This window comes from Thalassophryne amazonica, chromosome 8 (genome assembly GCF_902500255.1).
Source record: "Thalassophryne amazonica chromosome 8, fThaAma1.1, whole genome shotgun sequence".
Lineage (NCBI taxonomy): Eukaryota > Metazoa > Chordata > Actinopteri > Batrachoidiformes > Batrachoididae > Thalassophryne > Thalassophryne amazonica.
This window is the reverse complement of record NC_047110.1, coordinates 54,608,444-54,633,999: the sequence shown is the minus strand read 5'-3', so window position 1 is coordinate 54,633,999 and position 25,556 is coordinate 54,608,444. Positions and strand designations below refer to the sequence as shown.

At 43.3% G+C, this 25,556-nt stretch overlaps 1 protein-coding gene across 12 annotated transcripts in view; it reads right to left on the bottom strand.

Annotated features, from left to right (window-relative positions):
- Nucleotides 1–5,836: 5,836 nt before the first annotated feature.
- The window catches only part of LOC117515633 (pleckstrin homology domain-containing family A member 5-like), a 366,809-nt gene continuing 347,089 nt past the window's right edge, over nt 5,837–25,556 (bottom strand). For 9 of the 12 annotated variants that reach the window (XM_034176273.1, XM_034176277.1, XM_034176281.1 and 6 more), the window contains 6 exons: nt 25,125–25,340; nt 24,871–25,032; nt 23,552–23,685; nt 12,833–12,975; nt 12,521–12,614; nt 5,837–6,892 (listed from right to left, as the gene is read on the bottom strand). In XM_034176273.1, the coding sequence (XP_034032164.1) occupies nt 12,529–12,614; nt 12,833–12,975; nt 23,552–23,685; nt 24,871–25,032; nt 25,125–25,340 (741 nt within the window). In that variant the 3' untranslated portion in view covers nt 5,837–6,892; nt 12,521–12,528. The remainder of the gene's footprint in view (nt 6,893–12,520; nt 12,615–12,832; nt 12,976–23,551; nt 23,686–24,870; nt 25,033–25,124; nt 25,341–25,556) is intronic. The other 3 variants (XM_034176274.1, XM_034176275.1, XM_034176276.1) reach the window with 3 other exon arrangements.

Here is a 25,556-nt window from a genome sequence, read left to right as displayed (position 1 = left end):
CTACAGGATGATCAAACCTGAGCTTGCGTCCCAAGTCCAATTAGCCATGAAACATGAAACATCTCAGGGGACTATGCATGGCAGGGGCGTCCAGTTCCCTGAGTCAGGCCTAGACTGGCTGACCGCATACCTCCTGTTGCACTATTGGGGGCCCAATTGGGGTCATTCCTCTTCAACCAGAGCCACTGACTGCTCCTTTCGGCTGCCTCTGATGCGGCTTTGATGGCTGTGCGCAGGTTCTGGCCCCTGATTCCCAAGTCCCTCAGGAGTTTTGTGGTAGATGTTCCCACAAAGCCTCTGCACCCAACCTCCACAGGGCGGACTTCAGCATTCCAGCCACGATGTCGCACTTCCACGGCCAACTCAAAATACCACAGGTGCTTCCGCTCAAATGCCTCCTCCATGGACTACTCCCAGGGTACAGTAAGTTCGACTATGTATACCTTCTTTAGGGAAAGGGACCAGAGCACCAGGTTAGGCCTCAGGGTGGTAGTGGCGACCTCTGTGGGGAACACCAGCTGTTTGCCAATGTCTGCTAGCATCTTCCAGTCGCATGCTGGGCACAGCTGGCTTCTCTCTGTTGGTTTCTCTGGCAGCTGTGGCCCCTTCACGGACAAAGGCAGTTACTCATGAGGCATCAGATGTTGGCGGTGGCCAACATCTAAACAACAGAGATGGCCAACACATATACAGGATTTGAATCTGCCTGGTTACACCCACAGCCGGCTATTGTGGGGGTAATTTTCAGTTCAACTTTTTAAAAAACGGTACCAGTTTCCCAGACAGCAAATAGATCCGGGCCGGATGTAGTCCAACATCTGGTACCAATCCTGAAAACAGATCTGGTCCAGACAGTTTGATGTGGACCACATCACAGCACCGTGGCAGGAACAAGTTTTACAGGGGTAAGTTCCGTGGATCCGAGGAAACTGATTTGTATCTATAACACATAGATCAGTGTCCCTGGACTTCTAAAACTTGATTGTCGTAAAGAAACAAACCACTTTGCAATAAGCATTTAAAAAAGCCTCAGTGACAATCATGATTACAGAGTACAGAGTTTACAACCGCTAATGGATAGTTTCTACCGAGTGCAGATAAAATTGCTTATCGTTATGCCCCATGTTCCTGCCACGGTGCTGTGATGCGGACCACATCTGTCCCAGATCCGTGCCAGATATGGTCTGTAAACGGTTGGTGTTTTACGGATCTAGTTCAGATCTGGTCTGGATCTGTTCCAGAACTGTAAAGCAGAGCCATGCCGGATCTGGGCCAGGGTGAAAAAACTGTCTGGACCGGATCTGTTTTCAGGATTGGTACCAGATGTTGGACTACATCCGGCCCGGATCTATTTGCTGTCTGGGTTGTTCCCCATGTCATGATTCAGAATATATATAGTTTTTAGGGCTACATATTATAGTTTGGGAGTTTATCGCACATGGTACAACACAGTATGGTCTTACATAAATGGCTATTTTGTGGGTAATTTTCAGCTCATCTTTAAAAAAATGGTACCAGTTTGTTCCCCATGCCATGAGGATTCAGAATATATATAGTTTTTACAGCTACATATTATACAACCCCTGGCAAAAATTATGGAATCACCACCCTCGGAGGATGTTCATTCAGTTGTTTAATTTTGTAGAAAAAAAGCAGATCACAGACATGACACAAAACTAAAGTCATTTCAAATGGCAACTTTCTGGCTTTAAGAAACACTATAAGAAATCAGGAAAAAAAAATTGTGGCAGTCAATAACGGTTACTTTTTTAGACCAAGCTGAGGGAAAAAAATATGGAATCACTCAATTCTGAAGAATAAATTATGGAATCACCCTGTAAATTTTCATCCCAAAACTAACACCTGCATCACATCAGATCTGCTTGTTAGTCTGCATCTAAAAAGGAGTGATCACACCTTGGAGAGCTGTTGCACCAAGTGGACTGACATGAATCATGGCTCCAACACGAGAGATGTCAACTGAAACAAAGGAGAGGATTATCAAACTCTTAAAAGAGGGTAAATCATCACGCAATGTTGCAAAAGATGTTGGTTGTTTACAGTCAGCTGTGTCTAAACTCTGGACCAAATACAAACAACATGGGAAGGTTGTTAAAGGCAAACATACTGGTAGACCAAGGAAGACATCAAAGCGTCAACACAGAAAACTTAAAGCAATATGTCTCAAAAATCGAAAATGCACAACAAAACAAATGAGGAACGAATGGGAGGAAACTGGAGTCAACGTCTGTGACCAAACTGTAAGAAACCACCTAAAGGAAATGGGATTTATATACAGAAAAGCTAAACAAAAGCCATCATTAACACCTAAACAGAAAAAAACAAGGTTACAATGGGCTAAGGAAAAGCAATCGTGGACTGTGGATGACTGGATGAAAGTCATATTCTGTGATGAATCTCGAATCTGCATTGGTGATGATGCTGGAACTCTTGTTTGGTGCCGTTCCAGTGAGATTTATAAAGATGACTGTCTGAAGAGAACATGTAAATTTCCAGTCATAGATGATATGGGGCTGCATGTCAGGTAAAGGCACTGGGGAGATGGCTGTCATTACATCATCAATAAATGCACAAGTTTACGTTGATATTTTGGACACTTTTCTTATCCCATCAATTGAAAGGATGTTTGGGGATGATGAAATCATTTTTCAAGATGATAATGCATCTTGCCATAGAGCAAAAACTGAAAACATTCCTTGCAAAAAGACACATAGGCTCAATGTCATGGCCTGCAAATAGTCTGGATCTTAATCCAATTGAAAATCTTTGGTGGAAGTTGAAGAAAATGGTCCATGACAAGGCTCCAACCTGCAAAGCTGATCTGGCAACAGCAATCAGAGAAAGTTGGAGCCAGATTGATGAAGAGTACTGTTTGTCACTCATTAAGTCCATGCCTCAGAGACTGCAAGCTGTTAGAAAAGCCAGAGGTGGTGCAACAAAATACTAGTGATGTGTTGGAGCGTTCTTTTGTTTTTCATGATTCCATAATTTTTTCCTCAGAATTGAGTGATTCCATATTTTTTTTTACCTCTGCTTGGTCTAAAAAAGTAACCGTTACTGACTGCCACAATTTTTTTTTCCTGATTTCTTATAGTATTTCTTAAAGCCAGAAAGTTGCCATTTGAAATGACTTTAGTTTTGTGTCATGTCTGTGATCTGCTTTTTTTTTCTATTGATTGATCTATTGATTCCATAATTTTTGCCAGGGGTTGCAGTTTGGGAGTTTATCCCAGACAGACAGACGTAGCCCTTTATGTATACTCAACAAAAATATAAATGCAACACTTTTGGTTTTGCTCCCATTTTGTATGAGATGAACTCAAAGATCTAAAACTTTTTCCACATACACAATATCACCATTTCCCTCAAATATTGTTCACAAACCAGTCTAAATCTGTGATAGTGAGCACTTCTCCTTTGCTGAGATAATCCATCCCACCTCACAGGTGTGCCATATCAAGATGCTGATTAGACACCATGATTAGTGCACAGGTGTGCCTTAGACTGCCCACAATAAAAGGCCACTCTGAAAGGTGCAATTTTGTTTAATTGGGGGGGGATACCAGGCAGTATCTGGTGTGACCACCATTTGCCTCATGCAGTGCAACACATCTCCTTGGCATCATCCGTGAAGAGAACACCTCTCCAACGTGCCAAACGCCAGCGAATGTGAGCATTTGCCCACTCAAGTCGGTTACGACGACGAACTGGAGTCAGGTCGAGACCCCGATGAGGACGACGAGCATGCAGATGAGCTTCCCTGAGACGGTTTCTGACAGTTTGTGCAGAAATTCTTTGGTTATGCAAACCGATTGTTTCAGCAGCTGTCCGAGTGGCTGGTCTCAGACGTCTTGGAGGTGAACATGCAGGATGTGGAGGTCCTGGGCTGGTGTGGTTACATGTGGTCTGCGGTTGTGAGGCTGGTTGGATGTACTGCCAAATTCTCTGAAACAACTTTGGAGACGGCTTATGGTAGAGACATGAACATTCAATACACGATCAACAGCTCTGGTTGACATTCCTGCTGTCAGCATGCCAACTGCACGCTCCCTCAAATCTTGCGACATCTGTGACATTGTGCTGTGTGATAAAACTGCACCTTTCAGAGTGGCCTTTTATTGTGGGCAGTCTAAGGCACACCTGTGCACTAATCATGGTGTCTAATCAGCATCTTGGTATGGCACACCTGTGAGGTGGGATGGATTATCTCAGCAAAGGAGAAGTGCTCACTATCACAGATTTAGACTGGTTTGTGAATATTTGAGAGAAATGGTGATATTGTGTATGTGGAAAAAGTTTTAGATCTTTGAGTTCATCTCATACAAAATGGGAGCAAAACCAAAAGTGTTGCGTTTATATTTTTGTTGAGTGTATATAGATGGCTGCATGCAGTATCTGACCCTTTCTCAATGCAGTTCATAAAAATAAATTGGTCTGTAGAACAACCTCTCCCTCTCAGTCACTCAGTCACACACACATGCACACAGTCATGCACACACAGACAAACACACACACACCTTAATCAATATTGTTTGTGTGGAAAAAATGGCAAGAACGTTAGGTAGTAAAAATAAATAAATAATTGGGAAAAAAATCAGTTTGATCATAAAATTAAAAAAGAAAGTTGAGTTTGACAACTCTTGTTCATGCATACTTAGTTCATAATTTCATACTGCATTAAATGTCAATTCTGAGGCTGTTCTGTAAATATTCATTCATACACTTAAAAAAATTCATGTTCTGAGTTCATAAAAGACATGTTCTTTAAATAGTTCTACTTTTGTAATCAAAAATATTGATTTGAATCTCAATTTTGAGGCTGTTCTGTAAAGTTTTCAAAAAAAAAAAAAAAAAAAATATTGCAACTTCTGATCAATCCATATCAATTTCAGACAAAATAATGTTGATTTAAGCCCCAGCCATTTCGGGTCAAACCACACCCACCTCCGCTTTAGGCCCCGCCCACTACGAATACAGATCCAGATACAAATAATTTAGATGGTTGAACAGATAGATAGTGGTGTACTCACTCATCCCTAGTCACAGGGCAGCTGAAGTCTATCCGAGAAGTCGCTGGGTACACATTCACACCTGCGGTCAATTTAAAGATTCCAGTTCACCTTACCTGCATGTCTTAGGAAGGAAGCCAAAGCACCCACAAGGATTCCAAGCAAACACAAGGGTAACATTCAAACACTACACAGAAAGGACCAGGTGGGGAACAATCCCACAACCATCTTGTGAGGCGACTGTGCCAACCACTAAGCCACCAAACAAAATATACTGACAGAATACCATCTGTCCAGAACATATTTTAGTCCAACATCTTAATTTAAAATACCATTACTTGTACACCGTTTCATAATTGCTACAGTAATGTTTTAAATGAATGAAAGAATTTATTTGGCATACAAACCCAACAGTAACAAAGAAAAACTGATACACATGACAATTCCACTGTGACATGTGTGACCAAAAGGGTCACACATTTTATTTCAAATAAATGCATTTGAAATGAATGCATTTATTTGAAATATTATTCACTATTACGTATGGAGATGACAAAATTGGCCACAAAGAAGTATTTAAAGGTGCATCTTTGAAATCAAATGCAATGTTCAAAAGTTTGCAAATGAACCATTTATGCCATGAAACACTTGGCTTCTGTTAGCTTATCATTGAAGCATAAAACAAAATTAGTGCCTGAGATCTGAATATGTTTTAATGTGTGAAAAGTCAAAAAAACATTCCAGTTTTTCCATGCTTTTCCACTGCTTACTGCAAAAGGGTTCAAAAGATGATAAACACAAGCACACATTAAGAAGAGTAACATTTATTTAACATGATATAAAACATATGCGATATGAACATTTGTAAATCAAATCTACGGTAGTTTGCAGCCATATACGGATACGTGCTCCCATCCTGCTCTACCATGTACAGTATATACACAGTAAACCTCTGATAATTACATTTTGTATACACAAACTAATCCATCCCAGAGCTACAAACTTTTTTTTAAACATGTGCTAATCTTATAACTTCTAAGACCTCAAACATGTCATAAAATAGAACCAAACTCTGCTTTTGCTTCTGTGGGTTTAAATATTTCTCTCAAGAATAATAACAAAAATCCAGACCATTTACATATGTGTCAGCAACAATGCAGCAAAGACTGCAGAAAAATCCTTTTTTTTGTAATTACATCTGACTGAGAAACTTTTACAAATGTTGTCCACAGCAACAAAGTGGCTCCTTTTATTATGATGACGGAGGGATCTCTACCGTTTACATAACTACCTATGTTTGCATCGACAAGTGCTCCCCGCTCTAAAAACGGCAAATCTGAAATGTTACCTAGTGACTAATATCCCACACAAATAATAAAATTAATTATAAAATTAATTGAACTAAAACACATGAAAACAGTCTCCAAATCTTTTTGAACAGTTGTTGAAACCTGCATGAAATATTTGGCGTGGCCCGTTTTTTGATGGGGCTACCGGCATCTGACCACAATCAAACAACAACGTAATGATAAAAAAAAACATAAATAATCAAACAAAATCAGAATCCACACAGAAAACCTAACTGACATGACATAAGTGCCAAAGCTGCATTTTCTCATTTCTGCTTCCATACAAATCACAAATGTCACAGCGTGTGTTGTACTTGTAGTTGTTGTTAGCACAGAAGCTTAAGATGTCACAGTGAGCAAATGGACATTCAAAACCCTAAAGGTATGAAGTAGTGTTACTCGCTGCAGGCCTTAATCTTGTGCTGATGTCCCACAAAAGTCAGTCTTGAGCATCTTTATGCCCGAATCACCGATTCCTTCATGTGTAGGATTTCACTGATGCCAGAGCCTGTGCTGAAGGAAGACACAAAGATTAATCATGAGGGTAAAAGCCAAATTTTGTTCCAAATACTACTACTACTAATAATAATAATAAAAAACCCACATGGTGCCATAGCTACATTTGAAAGTTTAATTTGGATAAATACAGTGCTTCCAGAAAGTATTCTCAGCGCTTCACTTTTTCCACATCACAATCTCATTCAATCAATCAATCAATCAATTTTTTATATAGCGCCAAATCACAACAAAAAGTTGCCCCAAGGCGCTTTATATTGTAAGGCAAGGCCATACAATAATTATGTAAAACCCCAACGGTCAAAACGACCCCCTGTGAGCAAGCACTTGGCTACAGTGGGAAGGAAAACTCCCTTTTAACAGGAAGAAACCTCCAGCAGAACCAGGCTCAGGGAGGGGCAGTCTTCTGCTGGGACTGGTTGGGGCTGAGGGAGAGAACCAGGAAAAAGACATGCTGTGGAGGGGAGCAGAGATCGATCACTAATGATTAAATGCAGAGTGGTGCATATAGAGCAAAAAGAGAGAAACAGTGCATCATGGGAACCCCCCAGCAGTCTACGTCTATAGCAGCATAACTAAGGGATGGTTCAGGGTCACCTGATCGAGCCCTAACTATAAGCTTTAGCAAAAAGGAAAGTTTTAAGCCTAATCTTAAAAGTAGAGAGGGTGTCTGTCTCCCTGATCTGAATTGGGAGCTGGTTCCACAGGAGAGGAGCCCGAAAGCTGAAGGCCCTGCCTCCCATTCTACTCCTGCAAACCCTAGGAACCACAAGTAAGCCTGCAGTCCGAGAGCGAAGCGCTCTATTGGGGTGATATGGTACTACGAGGTCCCTAAGATAAGATGGGACCTGATTATTCAAAACCTTATAAGTAAGAAGAAGAATTTTAAATTCTATTCTAGAATTAACAGGAAGCCAATGAAGAGAGGCCAATATGGGTGAGATATGCTCTCTCCTTCTAGTCCCCGTCAGTACTCTAGCTGCAGCATTTTGAATTAACTGAAGGCTTTTTAGGGAACTTTTAGGACAACCTGATAATGAATTACAATAGTCCAGCCTAGAGGAAATAAATGCATGAATTAGTTTTTCAGCTGTTTTACAACTACCCTTTCAAGAATTTTTGAGAGAAAAGGAAGGTTGGAGATTGGCCTATAATTAGCTAAGATAGCTGGGTCAAGTGATGGCTTTTTAAGTAATGGTTTAATTACTGCCACCTTAAAAGCCTGTGGTACATAGCCAACTAACAAAGATAGATTGATCATATTTAAGATCGAAGCATTAAACAATGGTAGGGCTTCCTTGAGCAGCCTGGTAGGAATGGGGTCTAATAAACATGTTGATGGTTTGGATGAAGTAACTAATGAAAATAACTCAGACAGAACAATCGGAGAGAAAGAGTCTAACCAAATACCGGCATCACTGAAAGCAGCCAAAGATAACGATATGTCTTTGGGATGGTTATGAGTAATTTTTTTTCTCTAATAGTTAAAATTTTGTTAGCAAAGAAAGTCATGAAGTCATTACTAGTTAAAGTTAATGGAATACTCAGCTCAATAGAGCTCTGACTCTGTCAGCCTGGCTACAGTGCTGAAAAGAAACCTGGGGTTGTTCTTATTTTCTTCAATTAGTGATGAGTAGAAAGATGTCCTAGCTTTACGGAGGGCTTTTTTATAGAGCAACAGACTCTTTTTCCAGGCTAAGTGAAGATCTTCTAAATTAGTGAGACGCCATTTCCTCTCCAACTTACGGGTTATCTGCTTTAAGCTACGAGTTTGAGAGTTATACCACAGAGTCAGGCACTTCTGATTTAAAGCTCTCTTTTTTAGAGGAGCTACAGCATCCAAAGTTGTCTTCAATGAGGATGTAAAACTATTGACGAGATACTCTATCTCACTTACAGAGTTTAGGTAGCTACTCTGCACTGTGTTGGTATATGGCATTAGAGAACATAAAGAAGGAATCATATCCTTAAACCTAGTTACAGCGCTTTCTGAAAGACTTCTAGTGTAATGAAACTTATTCCCCACTGCTGGGTAGTCCATCAGAGTAAATGTAAATGTTATTAAGAAATGATGGAATGGAAGATTGCTGCTAATCCTCCGCCCCGGCCCGTGCTACGAGCATTCTGACAGTTAGTGTGACTCGGGGGTGTTGACTCATTTAAACTAACATATTCATCCTGCTGTAACCAGGTTTCTGTAAGGCAGAATAAATCAATATGTTGATCAATTATTATATCATTTACCAACAGGGACTTAGAAGAGAGAGACCTAATGTTTAATAGACCACATTTAACTGTTTTAGTCTGTGGTGCAGTTGAAGGTGCTATATTATTTTTTCTTTTTGAATTTTTATGCTTAAATAGATTTTTGCTGGTTATTGGTAGTCTGGGAGCAGGCACCGTCTCTATGGGGATGGGGTAATGAGGGGATGGCAGGGGGAGAGAAGCTGCAGAGAGGTGTGTAAGACTACAACTCTTCCAAAATAAATTAATTTTTCCCCTCAAAATTCTACTCACAACACCCCATAATGACAACATGAAAAAAGGTTTTTTTTTTTAATTTTTGCAAATTTATATATACGAGGGCTGTCAATAAAGTATAGGTCCTTTTTATTTTTTTCAAAAACTATATGGATTTCATTCATATGTTTTTACGTCAGACATGCTTGAACCCTCATGCGCATGCGTGAGTTTTTCCACGCCTGTCGGTGACGTCATTCGCCTGTGAGCACTCCTTGTGGGAGGAGTCGTCCAGCCCCTCGTCGGAATTCCTTTGAGAAGTTGCTGAGAGACTGGCGCGTTGTTTGATCAAATTTTTTTCTAAACCTGTGAGACACATCGAAGTGGACACGGTTCGAAAAATTAAGCTGGTTTTCAGTGAATTTTAACGGCTGATGAGAGATTTTGAGGTGATTCTGTCGCTTTAAGGACTTCCCACGGTGCGAGACGTCGCTCAGCGCTCTCAGCCACCGTCGTCAGCCTGTTCAAGCTGAAAACCTCCACATTTCAGGCTCTATTGATCCAGGACGTCGTGAGAGAACAGAGAAGTTTCAGAAGAAGTCGGCTTCAGCATTTTATCCGGATATTCCACTGTTAAAGGAGATTTTTTTAATGAAAGACGTGCGGACGGGTCCGCGCGTCGGCTCGCAGCCGACGCAACGCTCCGCCACAGGAAAAACACCTCTGTTGAAAGCCTTAAGGACAAGTTGGAACATGTCCTGCTGTTAAACAATTTCTCATATACTCACTCCACTGAAAGCCATCAAAAGCCGCCTGGATTTTACAAATGGTTATCAACACGGAGGTGTTTTTCCTGTGCCGCCGCACCGCGTCGGCTGCGTCCCGACGCGCGGACCCGTCCGCACGTCTTTCATTAAAAAAAATCTCCTTTAACAGTGGAATATCCAGATAAAATGCTGAAACCGACTTCTTCTGAAACTTCTCTGTTCTCTCACGACGTCCTGGATCAATAGAGCCTGAAATGTGGAGGTTTTCAGCTTGAACAGGCTGACGACGGCGGCTGAGAGCGCTGAGCGACGTCTCGCACCGTGGGAAGTCCTTAAAGCGACAGAATCACCTCAAACTCTCTCATCAGCCGTTAAAATTTTCACTGAAAACCAGTTTAATTTTTCGAACCGTGTCCACTTCGATGTGTCTCACAGGTTTAGAAAAAATTTTGATCAAACAACGCGCCAGTCTCTCAGCAACTTCTCAGACAAAGGAATTCCAACGAGGGGCTGGACGACTCCTCCCACAAGGAGTGCTCACAGGCGAATGACGTCACCGACAGGCGTGGAAAAACTCACGCATGCGCACGAGGGTTCAAGCATGTCTGACGTAAAAACATATGAATGAAATCCATATAGTTTTTGAAAAAAATAAAAAGGACCGTTGCTTTATTGACAGACCTCGTATACATACATATATACATACACATACATATATACATACACATACATATATACATACACATACATATATACATACACATACATATATACATACACATACATATATACATACACATACATATATACATACACATACACATACATACATACACACATACATACATACACACATACATACACACACATACATACACACACATACATACACATACATACATACATACACATACATACATACACATACATACATACATACACACACATACATACATACACATACATACACATACATACACATACATACACATACATACACATACATACATACATACATATACATACATATATATGCATATAAAAAAGTATTCACACCATTTGCTCAATACTTTGTTGATGCACCTTTGGGAGCAATTACAGCCTCACGTCTTCTTGAATATGATGCCACAAGCTCAGCACACCTTTCGTTGGGCAGTTTTGCCCATTCCTCTTTGCAGCACCTCTCAAGCTCCATCAGGTTGGACAGGGAGCGTCGGTGCACAATATACAAACATGGATAAATGGGACTGATTGATTGTCTCCAAAAATATTTTCAGATCATTTTTTTTGACACAATCAAATGAAGCAACACTGCCCTTCAATCTTCACCCATTTGTACTTGTATCTAGCCACCAACAGATGGCGCCATAACAGCAGCAATCTCCAGAAAGAACAACTATTGTGCTCACATATCATATCACTCTGATGGTGAGAAGTAATCAAATCAGGAATAGCCTCTAGAACAGCTATGGTTCATATGTAGCTAATAAATCATGCATAAACAATGTACGGCACTGCTCCCTAGTCATGTTATGACTGGAACCAAAGCTGCTGCATGTGTGTTGTGTAATGACGAGGCTTTTCATTGACAAGAATTGAGGCTTGTAGCATTTGAAGACAGACTGGTGAATGACGACTGTGCAAACATGCGATTGCTTATTTTGGGCTGGTTCATTTGATTGTGAGCATTTCTTGACTGTGTAACCAACAATAAAATTTTGACCATTACTCAAGGGCTAGAGTTATGTTTAATTATGTGAATCAAATTTGTGTTTTATTCACTTATTTAATGCATACTGTGGATACAAATCAATAAATCTATTTTGAAAATGTACACACACCATTTACAAATACAGTCTATTTCTTTCAATGTTTACACAGATTTGTCTTTCAAATTGTGAAGTGTGTGCCTGTCCATCTGTAGATGTAACAGAATAAGATAGAACTGTTGATGCACTGAGGAGAAAATACATTTTATGAGTATAGTATGAAGAGTAAAGTAGTTTTATCTATTGATTACTGTAAGTATAAAATGTGATATGACTGCAACTGCACCTTCAGTCCTGAAACACTCATCTTTGCTACTCATAGAGCCTACACGGGTCACTAAAAATCTGCCACTGCACAAGTGTGAGGCTTTCTTGCAATGACTAATTGTCACCACTAGAGGTCAAAATATACTGCTAAATGCTAAGATGATGCAACTAGCTCAGTTCAGAACACAGGGTGCTCCAGGGTTAGATGTTTCAGAGTAGGACATTGCATTTAAATTAAAAGTAGCTTTTCATCAATGAGCACCCCCTCCCCCCGCCAAAAAAACAAAAAAAACAAAAAACACCATAATTTCTAAGAGCAGAGTGAATCACTGAATATGAAGAGGTTGGGTGAGGGTCCTTACTGGTGCCACTACACACACATGAAGTGAGAGCCATCAGTGAGTGGAGGTGGGGAGTTAGCAGACTGTGCAGGGGGTGAGGACAAAAGGCTTTTCACTGCAACGACACACGGACACACAATTGTCACCATGGCAAAAACATGTTACACCAGTAATAAAAAATAGAATGATCAAGCAGACAATGGAAGGACGAAAGCACACTAAAGGCGATCACATATCTCTAAAAACAAACTCCTGCTGATGTTTGTTTTTCCAAATTAGTCCTTTCGATTGAAATGCATCATTCTCTCTCTCTCTTTCTCTCTGGCATTGTACCTGCAACCAGCTTGCTGCGTTTGGAGGCCTCTGCTGCCAGTTCATAGGACATATTAATCATCTTCTCCTTCTCTTGGACAGCAGTCTCCTCCTCAGTCTCCTCCTCTGGGCTTAGAGTCATTGCAGGCAGCGCACACTGCATGCTGACAGCACACAAATAGAAAATGTGTAACACAGAAAGTGAATTAGAATATCAGAACAAACAACTGCTGATCTATTAAAGTGGTTCTAGGGGACTGACATTTAGAATGAAATGTCATAGTAGCGATGAGATACACACTCTGACTTTTCTGCATATTGAAGGCGCAGCTCTGCGTGGTACGAACAGGCAGGAGGTTTATCCCTTTTGAACCACCTCTTGTTCTTTGCAGGTGTACAAGCTGCAACACTGCAGGTGTCAATTTGACAATAAAGTGCTTTTATTCCCCTCTACTTTAAAATTTCAAATCCATCTCCTTAATGGAAAAGCTGCTTCACAGGTCAGTCATGACAAGACCTCCACAGAAAGAGCAATCGTGATGAAACATCTTGCCGTTTGGAGAGGTCTTTTTTTGTTCATGTATGTTGCATATAATGCATGTATGAGCGATCTCAAGGTTTCTTTAAGTGGTCTCATCATCTCATCGTCTGTGTAGCTAGAGAGCAGTTCTTTAAATTCAGCCCAGCTATCGAAAAAGTCTGAGGGCAGAGTGAAAGTCTCCGAAAAGTACCATCCAGACTTCTAAATGCTACTTCGTCTAAGTGAACGTCTGATCAAAGTGCAATTGAAAAAACTGATCAAAGTGCAGACCTAAAAGCATCACCACCACCTCATCTTACACGGTGATGTGAAAACTTTTGTGCACCTTTGAGCTTTTACACATTTGAATATTTTATGACATCAAAGAACAAACACAGACAGAAAATCAGGCTTTTTACATTCAAACTTCTAAAACAATGCCCTTTAAACTCAGTGAAAAGTAATCTCTACATCAAGAAATAAAATAAAAATATAAAATCCAACACATGCAAACCATCACTTTTACATCCAGTTCTCTTCAGACAAGTTAGGGGATGGTTACATGAACATTTCCATCACTCTGATTATGTCTTGGACTTCAATACAATACAAACAGTATGATTACTGTATGGTAAATCTGTCCAGAGGCAGCAAGTCCCCCCCAAAAAACCACCAAGCCAACCCTGTAGATGTTATTGGTTTCTGTGCCTGCAATTGGAAAAATTGTACATAGTACAACTTTTGCATTTTACTTCACCACTCACAGCTTCATAGTGGACTTGAGCAGAGAAGGATTTTCATACAACAAAACAGATCAAATCTAGGCTTGCATCTTCATGTGCCTTCTGGCAAACTGTATGCAAACTTTCAATTCTTTTTAAAGAAAATCCTTCTCTATACCATTTCATGATGAACCTAGATAACTGGTGAAGTATAAAACAAAACGAGAGTTACGAATGTAACTACGGTTCTATGAATTCCGGATGACCGCCAGAGGGCGGTGCTTTAGCACCTGGATAACTACATGTGCGCAGCACAGAGGTCGAGAATATATACCAACAAAGTCACACCATTGAATGTGACCTGGGTGACGTCACTGGTTGTCTTTATATACCAGACGCACCCAGCGCTCGCTTCTTTTCGGAATGAACTCGCAAGACTCTGAGTGACAAGCAACTCTGGCGGTCATCCGGAATTCATAGAACCGTAGTTACATTCGTAACTCTCGTTCTATTTCATTCCTCCTGACTGCCAGAGGGCGGTGCTTTAGCGCCTGGATGACTTAATACCAACAAGGTCACGAAGAGTCACACTCACCTCGCATCAGCAGTGGGGAGTGGAGGCAGACAACATTGCCGAAGTCACCGCAGGAGGAGTGGCCACATTCAGTCTGTAATAGCGGGCGAAGGTACAGGACGAAGCCCACGTAGCAGCAGCACAAATATCACTCAAAGGGACACCTCTCAGTGCAGCCCAGGAGGTGGACACCCCTCTGGTGGAATGGCAGGTAACCTTAGGAGGCTGAAGACCTCTGGACCTGTATACTTGTAAAATGGCATCCACGACCCAATGCAAGAGTCGCTGCTTTGAGACAGCACAGCCTCTTTTGTGATCACCGTAACACACAAACAGGGCATCCGTTTTCCGGATCCCGGCAGTCGCACTAATGTACTGCTTCAACATTCGAACAGGACACAGGGAACCTGAAACAGATAATCCTGGATCAGAATGCGGGACATACACAGCCAAGGAAACTGGCTGGTTAACATGAAAAGTTGAAATTCTCGTGGGTAAAAAGGACGGATTAGGCCACAGCGTAACCCCAGATCCGTCAGAATTCCATCGCAAACAGTCCCCAGCGACTGAGAGGGCATGGAGCTCTCCCACCCGCTTAGCTGAAGACAGTGCAAGTAGAAAGGCAGTCTTCACTGACACCCATTTAAGATCAGCACTTTCAACTGGTTCGAAAGGGGATAAGCTTAAACCTTCCAGGACTAGAGGAAGGTCCCACGAAGGTACGCGTGCAAGCCTTGGAGGCCGCAAACATAGAGCACCTTTCAAAAAACGACACACTAAGAGGTGTGAATCCACTAACCGGCCATCAACGTAGACGTGCCGGGCAGAGATTGCAGCAACATAAACCTTCAAGGTAGCGACAGAAAGTCCTTTCTCCAGCAGTTCTTGTAAATATGTGATGAGAATAGGCACAGGGCAATGCTCCGGGTCTAACTTTTGTTTCTCACACCTACCCGCAAACAGCTTCCATCTGTTGTCATACAAAGCCCTGGTAGAAGCAGCACGTGAATTAAGGATAGTCTGAACAACAGCCTGGTCACAAGAACTTAACAAGGAGTCTGGCCCCTCAACGACCACACATACAGTTGAAGGTGTTCTGGGTGAGGGTGCCAAATCCTCCCCTGTAGCTGTGACAACAAATCCTTCCTCTCCGGGAGAGCCCAAGGTTCTCCCTCGAGGAGTTTGTGAATCATGGGAAACCAAATCCTCCCAGGCCAGAATGGAGCAACCAGCAGCACCCTGTGGCTGCTCTGATCTATCCTGTGCAGTGTCAACATCAGCAGCAGGAGAGGAGGGAAGGCATAAAGGAAGCAATCCGGCCACGGGTGAGCCAATGCACCCTGCCCCAGCGGGCTGTCTGGTTCCAAGAGGGAGTACCATCGTGGGCAATGTGTCAAAGTGCTTGAAGCGAAAAGGTCCACTTCCGCTGCACCATATTTCTGCCAGATCATGTGGACCACAATCGGGTTCAGTCTCCACTCTCCCGGTGGTGGTTTCTGTCTGGAGAGTAAATCCGCTGCGTTGTTCTGTACACCGGGCAGATGAACTGCTCTGACACTCTGAAGGCGAGGCAACGCCCATAAGAGAAGCTTCCGAGTTTCTGCCAATGAGTGATTGGACCTGGTGCCCCCCTGATGGTTTATGTGATAGACTGTTGACGTGTTGTCCGACCGGACAAGAACATGTCTTCCTCTCAGGGCTGGGAGGAAATGCTTGAGAGCCAGTCGCACAGCGCGAAGCTCCAGCACGTTTATGTGTTGAAGTCTCTCCTGGGGACTCCAGACACCCCTCACCATCGTGTGATTCCACACGGCCCCCCAACCTTTGAGTGATGCATCTGTAACAACCACCTCTTGGCGAGAAGGAACAGAGCCTAGAGGGACACCCTTGCAGATGAAGTCCACGTTCCCCCAGGGTTTGAGGTGCAGAAGGCACTGGTTGGAGAGTCGTACAAGCCTGTGCTGATGCAACTTCGAGTTGAGGCCTAGGTTGTTGATCCAAATCTGTAGGGGACGTAAGAACAGAAGTCCCAAGGGTACCACTAGCGACATTGCAGTCAATTTGCCCATCAACCGGAGCAGCAAACCAAAAGGCAGCGCCACAGCCCGTTGAATGTGTGAGACGAGACGAATTACATCGTCCACTCTCTGCGGGGATGGCGATGCAGTCATAGTCAGGGAGTTGATGGCAATGCCGATGAAGGTCGTTTGTTGACTGGGAACAAGAGAACTCTTTGCAAAGTTCACTGTGAGTCCTAATGAGAGACATGGTTCAGTAGAAGAGCTGTGTCGTTGTGCGCCTGCTCCTGAGTCGGAGCGCAGACAAGCCAATCGTCTAAGTAGGGTAGGATTCTTAATCCAAGAGCTTGCAGTGGGGCTAGTGCTGCAGCCATACATCTGGTAAATGTACGAGGGGCAAGAGAGAGGCCGAAAGGAAGAACCCTGAACTGGTATGCCTGACCTTCGAAAGCAAAGCGGAGAAACTGCCTGTGATGAGGCGCCACTGGCACATGGAAATAGGCGTCTTTTAAGTTGACACTTGTGAACCAGTCTCCTGGTGTGATAGTTTGAAGGACGTCTACTGTGCGGAGCATGTGAAACTGCAGCACTTTGATATAATGATTCAGACGTCGGAGATCGAGGATAGGACGAAAGCCGCCATCCTTCTTTGGAACAAGGAAGTAAATTGAATAGAACCCCCTGAGCTGGTCTGATCTGTGAACTGGCTCTATGGCCCCCTTCTCCAGGAGTTCCAAAATCTCCCGTTTTAGGGCAGCAGACTGCACCGAGTTGGAAACAACAGTCATCCTCACCCCACTGAACTTTGGAGGACAACATCCGAACTGAATTCTGTAACCTTCGAACAAGGTTGAAATGACCCATGGGTCTTGAACTTGAGCCTCCCAGTGGCTGAGTTGATTTCGTGAAAACGGCTGGGGGCCAAACATTGGCAGTCAGACCCGACCACCTCTGCCTCGCATCCCTGAGGACCTCTGGGTGCGATTACTGGAAGCTCTGTGAAACCGTTCAGTTCTCGGGGGTCTGCCCGTAGGCTCACGAAAGGCAGGCTGCTGGGAGAGCTGGCCCTCAACTGCAAAAGCATGTGCAGCTCTGGGAATCGGCGGAAGCCTGGATGTAGAGTGAAAAGCTGTAGCATGTCTGACTGGCTGAGGTCTGGAAGACCGGTGTAGGTCAACAAACTGTTGCCGAGATTTACTAGCCTCGACAGCACACTCTAAAGTTTGTTGGGCCGCAGGTCCAAATACTTGGCCTGGAAGAACCGGCAGCGAACGGAGTGTGCCTCTGCAGGATTCGGAAAGGGGGGATTGCGCAAGCCACACCTGACGTCTAGTGATGGTAAGGGTTGACATCAGTCTGCCAAGCTCTCTGGACATATAAACAAAGGTTTGGAGTGAGGCATCACTAAGACTTTGCGTAGCATCATCAACCTCTGCCTCCCTCAAAGAGTTTGAGAGGGCAAGGGCTAAATGGGACAGTGAGTTGCCTAGGCGACCGATGCGAGCAGCTATGTCATAGCTTTTGGTGAGGAGGTCATCAGTGACCCTACACTGAGGGCGTGGGCAGCGGGCATCCGGCCGAGCAGCATCAGCTGGAGCCACAACCAGGTTCGCAATAATGCTGTCAACGGCGGGCATACGGTTCAGACCATATTGTGCTGAATCACACATAGAGCTAAGGGCTCTGCAGTCCTGTGATAGATGGGTCAATGATTTGGGGTCCGCCCAACATCGGTGGAGCTCCTCAATATATGGTTGTGAAACTGGAACGTTGAACTCAGGCTTCTGAGTGACTTTGAAAAAGGCACTTGAAGCGGTGGTTTCCGCAGGGGGATTGTTGACCCCAAGCCTGGATAAAGCCAACTGAACAGCTTGCTTGACAAAGGATAGTCCAGGTTCGGTTTGTGGCATGGACTCTGCCTCGGAGGTATGAGAGTCCACTAATGAATGGCTTGGAGAAAGACTCCTCTCATCCTCATCCTCCACACAGTTTATATCACTTGTCATGTACAAGGAATCAGTTGCAGCATTAGACACGACATCGTCCTCCTGCTGAGTAACTACATTGGTCTGATCAGCCTCATTAGGGACAGCAGGAACTGTCACTGCATCCTTAGGCTGTAGATTCAGAAGCAAGGACTTAATCAGAGCAAACTCAGAAGTCAACGTTTCGACCTTTTCAGCCAAAGCATGGTCATGAGTAACCTCCTTAGCAGAAGGGGCTCCTGCATGTGGGCGTTTACGGCGCTTTGGGTCCTTCCTGGGGCTGGAGGCCAAAGTCGCACTAGATATTCCACTTTCCAATGCCGCAAGTCTAGCAGATCTCTCTGCCAGTGGCATGCTGGCACAATTAAGGCAGGCATCGCCAGTCAGGGCTTCCCTCAGGTGTCCGATCCCAAGACAGGAGGGGCAAAACATATGTCCATCATCTGGGCTCAAGGGAGCCAAACAGGTACTACAGCCATGCAACAAAGGCTCTGTCAACATTGTGGACTGCGTGCAGATGGCTAACGCAAGCCCTGATGGTTACAAATGGAAAGACAAAGCGTGAATCACACGCAGTGTAAATAGTAACACGAGGCACGGAGCGTGAAGCACTCACAGCCGTCGGCTTGACACGAGGCACGGAGCGTGAAGCACTCACAGTGTAAAAGCTAATACAAGGCCCGGAGCGTGAAACACTCACAGCCACAGTAATAACACAATGCACACAGCCGAAAAAACTCACAGCCCAAGTGCTAAGTCACTTAGAGCAACGACGACAACACTAGCTGCTAGCGGAGCTGTTATACTTAGCAAATGGCGGCAGTGCAGACAAAGTACTTCAAGGAGTGGAAAACACTCACAGCAAGCCCAACACAGTACACTATACTGGTTCTGATACACACACTAACACGTAGTTAACATGGTTAGCGACACAACTAAACAAATAGCCAGCTTTCATCGAAACAACACAGCTAATGTGCACAGAGGAAAATATCCAGCAGGGCAGCAGCAAGGCGCGCACCCGGCGTTTAGGAAGGTGTACTCACGACAGGCGTCAAAGAATACAAAAAACGGTAAAGCCGTGTCTCGCAGCCTCTGGAGGACGTGTGCAGTGCACGTAGCTCCAACCGAAGGTGGGTTGCGAGGCTACAAGCGAGAGCGGCAATCGCAGCTAAATGCGTTCTCAACCTCTAAGAATGCGAGAATGTAGAAAAGAAGCGAGCGCTGGGTGCGTCTGGTATATAAAGACAACCAGTGACGTCACCCAGGTCACATTCAATGGTGTGACTTTGTTGGTATATATTCTCGACCTCTGTGCTGCGCACATGTAGTTATCCAGGTGCTAAAGCACCGCCCTCTGGCGGTCAGGAGGAATGAAATAGAACTTGCACTATGAATAATTTCCCCAGTCGCAGGCTGAGAAGCCGATAACACCTTCAGGGCTGTCTTGTTGTCTTTCTTCACTAGTCACCTACTTGCACAGTCACTCAGCTTTAAGAAATGTTAATATAAAAAGCCAGAATTTTTTTTGTTTTGTTTTTTCTGATGTCATAAAAAATTCAAACATGTAAAGGCTCAAGGATGCACAAACGTTTTCCCATCTCTGTGTGCATGTCATAATGTAGGAGGTGCCTTTAGTGGCAATGTTACTGTGTTTATGCAGACAGAGGTATTACTTCTGGCTGTTTTTCTAACATCAACCCATGCAGTCAGTTTGGTAGCAAATTAATGATGGAGTGTAAGTATCCCCAGTAATATTTTGCTTCCACTTCAGTTATTAGCTCAGTGTAATCGTTAAAGTAAAATCTCACTACAATTAACAGTTTACATGAGACTGACAAACTGAAGCTAGTCGGTTCAACAATGAAATAATGTGTCCAAGGAGATGTGCTATGCTATGTAATACCAAACGTTTAGGTTTGCATAAGGTGATTGAACTGTGAAATTCTCAGATAGGTCCATCTTTACTTCTAGCTGCTATGATTCAAACCTAAATTCATCATGCAGTTCCCCCACTGTCAAGAACAAATGTCACACATCCTCCTCTGGGAAGTACCACTGGTCACACGCAAAGATGACCGTTCTGTGCAAACAGACTTTTGACTTACTGAGTAAAGAAATATGCTGTACAAAAAGTGTTACTTGGGCTTCTATTCAAGATATATTTAAACTGGGTAATAGTACTTGTGGGCATGATGACAGTAATGGCTACAGCAATCTGACATATGACCTTGACACAAACGATTGACCACTCTGGCGCACCTTGGCAGGGCACCCAAGCCTGGTCCAAATCGGGTTAAAAAGCAGCTTGAGCTTAACCTTTGCCAACTTTAATTCTTTAAGGGAAATTTCAGGGGTCAAATTTCACAGACATATCAACTTTGGTAGAAATCAGTAAAAGTACCTGGGACGAGTCAGAACACAAACAGACAAGCAGACATGACTGATCCTTGGCCAATCTGACCTTGCTGGGGAATTCTGAAACCCACCTCCAAACAGTATGTGTGTGAAGTTTGGCAGAAACTGGTTTCAAAAACATAAATGTTGACTTTTGTCCCAATGACTGCACTTTGGTAAATTTGATCTTGCTTGGGCAATTCCAGAACCCACCTACATATGTGTGCCATATTTGGTCGACAGAGGGGAAAATCAAAAATTTATGGACGTGACCTTAACAAAACACTTTTTCAGGAAATTCTGGGGTTAACTGTCATCCACATATCAAGATGGGTGGCAATCAGCAAAAAACGTGAGCGGAGTCGGGAACAGGCAAGTTGCTTAAATTACAGACTGATATTTACTTAACTCAATGCACCGATGTGGATAGTAGTTTTGAATATTTGGCTCATATACTGTCTTATGTAATTGTACTGGAGTTACTTACACAAACTCAACTATGGAAGGCTGGAGAAAAAAAGTCATGAGTTTGGAGAAAATTTTAAAATAAAGATGACAGTCAATCCTTGCTCTGCAAAACTGGCAGTGAAAATAGCTCAAAGAAGACAAGGTGTTTTAGTGAGGGGTGACAAAAAATTTGCTCAGTGCTGTGACTCGTTGGAGGAGTTAGCTTTAAAAGTGTGACTCGTGCCGTCACTGTGCTGCTGAGATTTTTGTCTAAAATAACTACTGACAACCACGGTATCAAAACAATGAGGCAAAGCTCAGCAGCAGCCATTGCGAAGCACTTTTCTGATGCAGAAAATATACACTGGAACTCTACTCGACACAGATAACGTCCCTTTTTTTCCTGTGTGCATGTTTATGACAGAAACAGGTGAAAAGTAAATTTGATGTCCTTCAGAAAGTACATGAAATAATAAACTCTTCAATGTCACTATATTTTATGGTACTTATAATTTACAGAAGTACACTCAGTCACTTAGCATTCATACTCAGTGATGGCCAGTCCTCTGTTATATCGCTATTCCACAAGGCACTGTTCTATTACAATCCCTCATGATACAGAAAAAGTGTATGGCTTATAAAGCGCATACCTGGCAATCGGCTCGAAAACTAAAGTAAAGCTGCCCCCGGCTACGTTCTCAGCCAGAACCGCAACTGCTTTTCCTTCACATTTTTACCCCAATGGAGCACAATCAACCATGTTTCAATCTGTACTCAGTAGATCTACCCTGTTTAAAGATGTTTGAACATGACTGAAACTGTTAAGACTACAAACACCTAAAAGTGATCACGTAATGATGCTGGTTTGGCTAATTGGGAAGAAATTTTTGAGCAGCTCAAAATTTTCACCCCAATAGACCATATTGTAGTTACGAGTGCGCATGTCAGGAATCCACTTCCGCTATCGTTACAAACAAACCCATGTACACACACGTAAGGCACTGCTTTCTGTTGCATCAGGCTTTGTTTTCATCAGCAATTCATGCTTATTTCTCTCTCAACACTTGGACTTCAGTGATACACAGCTCCCAGACCAGCAGCAGATGTTCAACTGGTAGTAGAGGCAAGATGGGCAGGATATGTGCAGTGAAAGACTGTGGGAATAGCACATAATCTATTGAGAGATGGAAGCAGAGAGTGTGTGGACTACACAACTGCAGGTTTGCATCTGGGGATTGTGATTGCCCAAGGCCATTTCAGCTATTCCCATTCCCAACTGAGCCAGCCAGGAGAGCAGAATGGACAAAGTTAGTGAACAGAAAGCAGCTGGGTGTTCTGGCTATGTAAAGAACTGGACACCCAACAAGAATTCTCGTGTCTGCAGTGTACACTTCACTGATGGGAAGCCCACAGAACTGCACCCAAAGCCAACACTTCAACTTGGCTATGAGTTAAAGCAGGTGTGTGATAATAAAGCTTATTTCTTAATGATTTTTCTACCTGTTTTACTGCTTGTTGATCCCTCCTCCACTACAGTGACATAAAGCTTTTTCATGCGCCTGTTTTCGTGCAGGCTGGTGACCAGTTTTACTTGCCTGAAGAAGTTTTTCACTTGCACACTTTTTCATTTCCTACCAGAAAAGCTTCTGAATATCGTTTTGTTGTCAAATTGGTGTGATTTAGATGCAAAACGTCCTTGAAGAGCGTGCGCTCATGAGCGATATTGAACTGTTTTGCCGAAGCGAGTGAAGCATGTGGGTTTGTTTGTAACACTGGCATCCCATCAACCCCTGCGCGCGCTGAACTCTGATAAGGTCTATTGCAAAACTGGTGCTGATGATGGCCGTAACTCCTGCGTATACATAGTTTGTTCAAAACTGACAAAAGTTGGATCAAAAAGTTACTGTGATGTTTCAAAACGTGCCCCAATTTGTTTTTCGGGATGAAAGGGGAAGGAACGACGCTCTGTGCAATAGGAGTATTAGTGTTATTTGTAAATAGTATTCATCCACAGGCAAACATGGTTTTGGGTCATCCCTATTTATTTGGGTAGACAAACTGCTTTGGATGTCTTTACCTGTTTTTGGCTATTAGGGCTTTGATGCGATCAACCTTCTTCTGCTTATCAGCTTCCTCTTCCGGACTCAGTACCTCCTCAGGGTCGGTCTCCATGTAACGCTCAGGAATTAGGACTTTCTCAGGCACAGAAAGCTAAAGAAGTGACAGAGCACTAGACTGTAAGATTGATAGACATTTTTTTATTTTTAAACACATTATACTCAAACAAATGTTACACTTAGTAAAAAACAGAAAAGACAAAGCCTGTAAATCTGGCAATATTCCGAAACACATTTGAAAGAAATAAGTGCCCACAGTGGTTAGTAGGCTTGGTTTCAGTGCGGAAGGTTCCCAGTTCAAACTCCACCCCTGCCACATTTCTCCATGTAATGTGGAGTTGCGTCAGGAAGGACATCTGGTGTAAAACTTGGGCCAATTCAACATGCAGATGCAACTTAGATATGCTGTGGCGAGCAGCCAAGTGTCTTACTAAGCGCCCACAAACAGGTCAGGTCTTGCCTTGGCTGGATGGCAACCACCCAGACAGACAACTGATCCACCCCCTCATCTTGAAAGTTACCATCTATGTGTTGCTGAAAGGTCAAACATAGGCGTCCCCCTGGCCTTTTCCAGCCCTCGGGCCATCATCATCGAGACAGTTGCATGCTGGATCATACACAGAGAAAGACAAGATTAGATTACATAGAATTTTATTGATCCCCTGCGAAGACTCCCTAAGGGCCAAAAAGACGTGGCCAATGCAAATGTACTCCTCATCTGAGTTATGTAACTGTTCTTCTGACACACAATCCTTCCTGTGGTACCCAAGCATCACCTGAAGAGACCTAGTACTGATGTCATCCAATCGTTGCCTTCAGTCATCGGTTGGCATCGAAGTCTCACAACCACACAGTAAGACAGGAAGTACCAGGACCCTAAAGACTTGGACCTTCTTTCTCCCACAAACTAATTACTACTGGCAAACACCTTTGTCCACAGACTTCAGTACTACATAAGTTCTTCCTATGCATCTCCCGACCTTAAAATTTCAATTAAATTTATTTATATCACACCAAAACACAACATAAGTTGCCTCAAGGTGCTTCGCATGGGTACGGTCAAACCTTACCAACCCCAAAAGCAGAGGCTCCGCCGAGATAAGTGAATATCTCCACAAGTTCAACATTTTCACCAAGATGCACATCAGTCAAAATATTACTGACAAAAAAAAATCTTTCAGTTTTTGAATTTATTCTACTTAATACTTAAGAATTAAAGTAAGAATGAAATCCATCACCCATGTCATTTTGTTGGTAAAAAAACATTGCTCAGTCTTACCTCTCGATCCATGTTGAAGTCGTCTGTCTGTGAGGCTTCTTTCAGACGGGCGATCTCTTCGGCCGGCGTCTCCTGCTCCCTCACAACTTCCTGTTGCCTGAGAGAAGTTTCCAACTCCTGAATGTCGCTGCTCATTACTTCATCTCTGCGTCTCATTTGGGACTACAGAGGAGAGTTGCACATGTCACACAGGATTCCATTTTAAGGCCTGAATCTTATACAGTTTGATTAATACATGAAGTACATCTACACACCTGCTTGGTGCGGAAATGGTTTTCTTTCGTAAATGACGGGCTTCGGGAGGGTGTGTTGTCCTGGCTGCTACCCAGGATGCTGAGGCCTTTCTTCTTCTCCCTGAGGGACCCCTGCTGGTGGCGGCGGATTCTCTCCAGCTGCTCCTCTACGCTCATTCGGGGCCGGCTGCTCTCCACAGCGCACAGCTGCTGCTCCATTGCACTGCGCGGACGCTCCTGTTAGCCAGAGAGGACAACAACAACAACACACAAGACCGTAAAAGCGCGTTTGGGGATTTTATCAACTTAAACCTTACACAAAAGGTGTAACAATTCACATTTTGAATTTCTTCACACTGCACTTACAAGTAGTGTTTTTCTTGGCCTTTTTCTTTAATAGAACAATGGAGAGTGGTGAGAAGGACCGTGAGACAGAGGAGCAGCGGTTTGTAC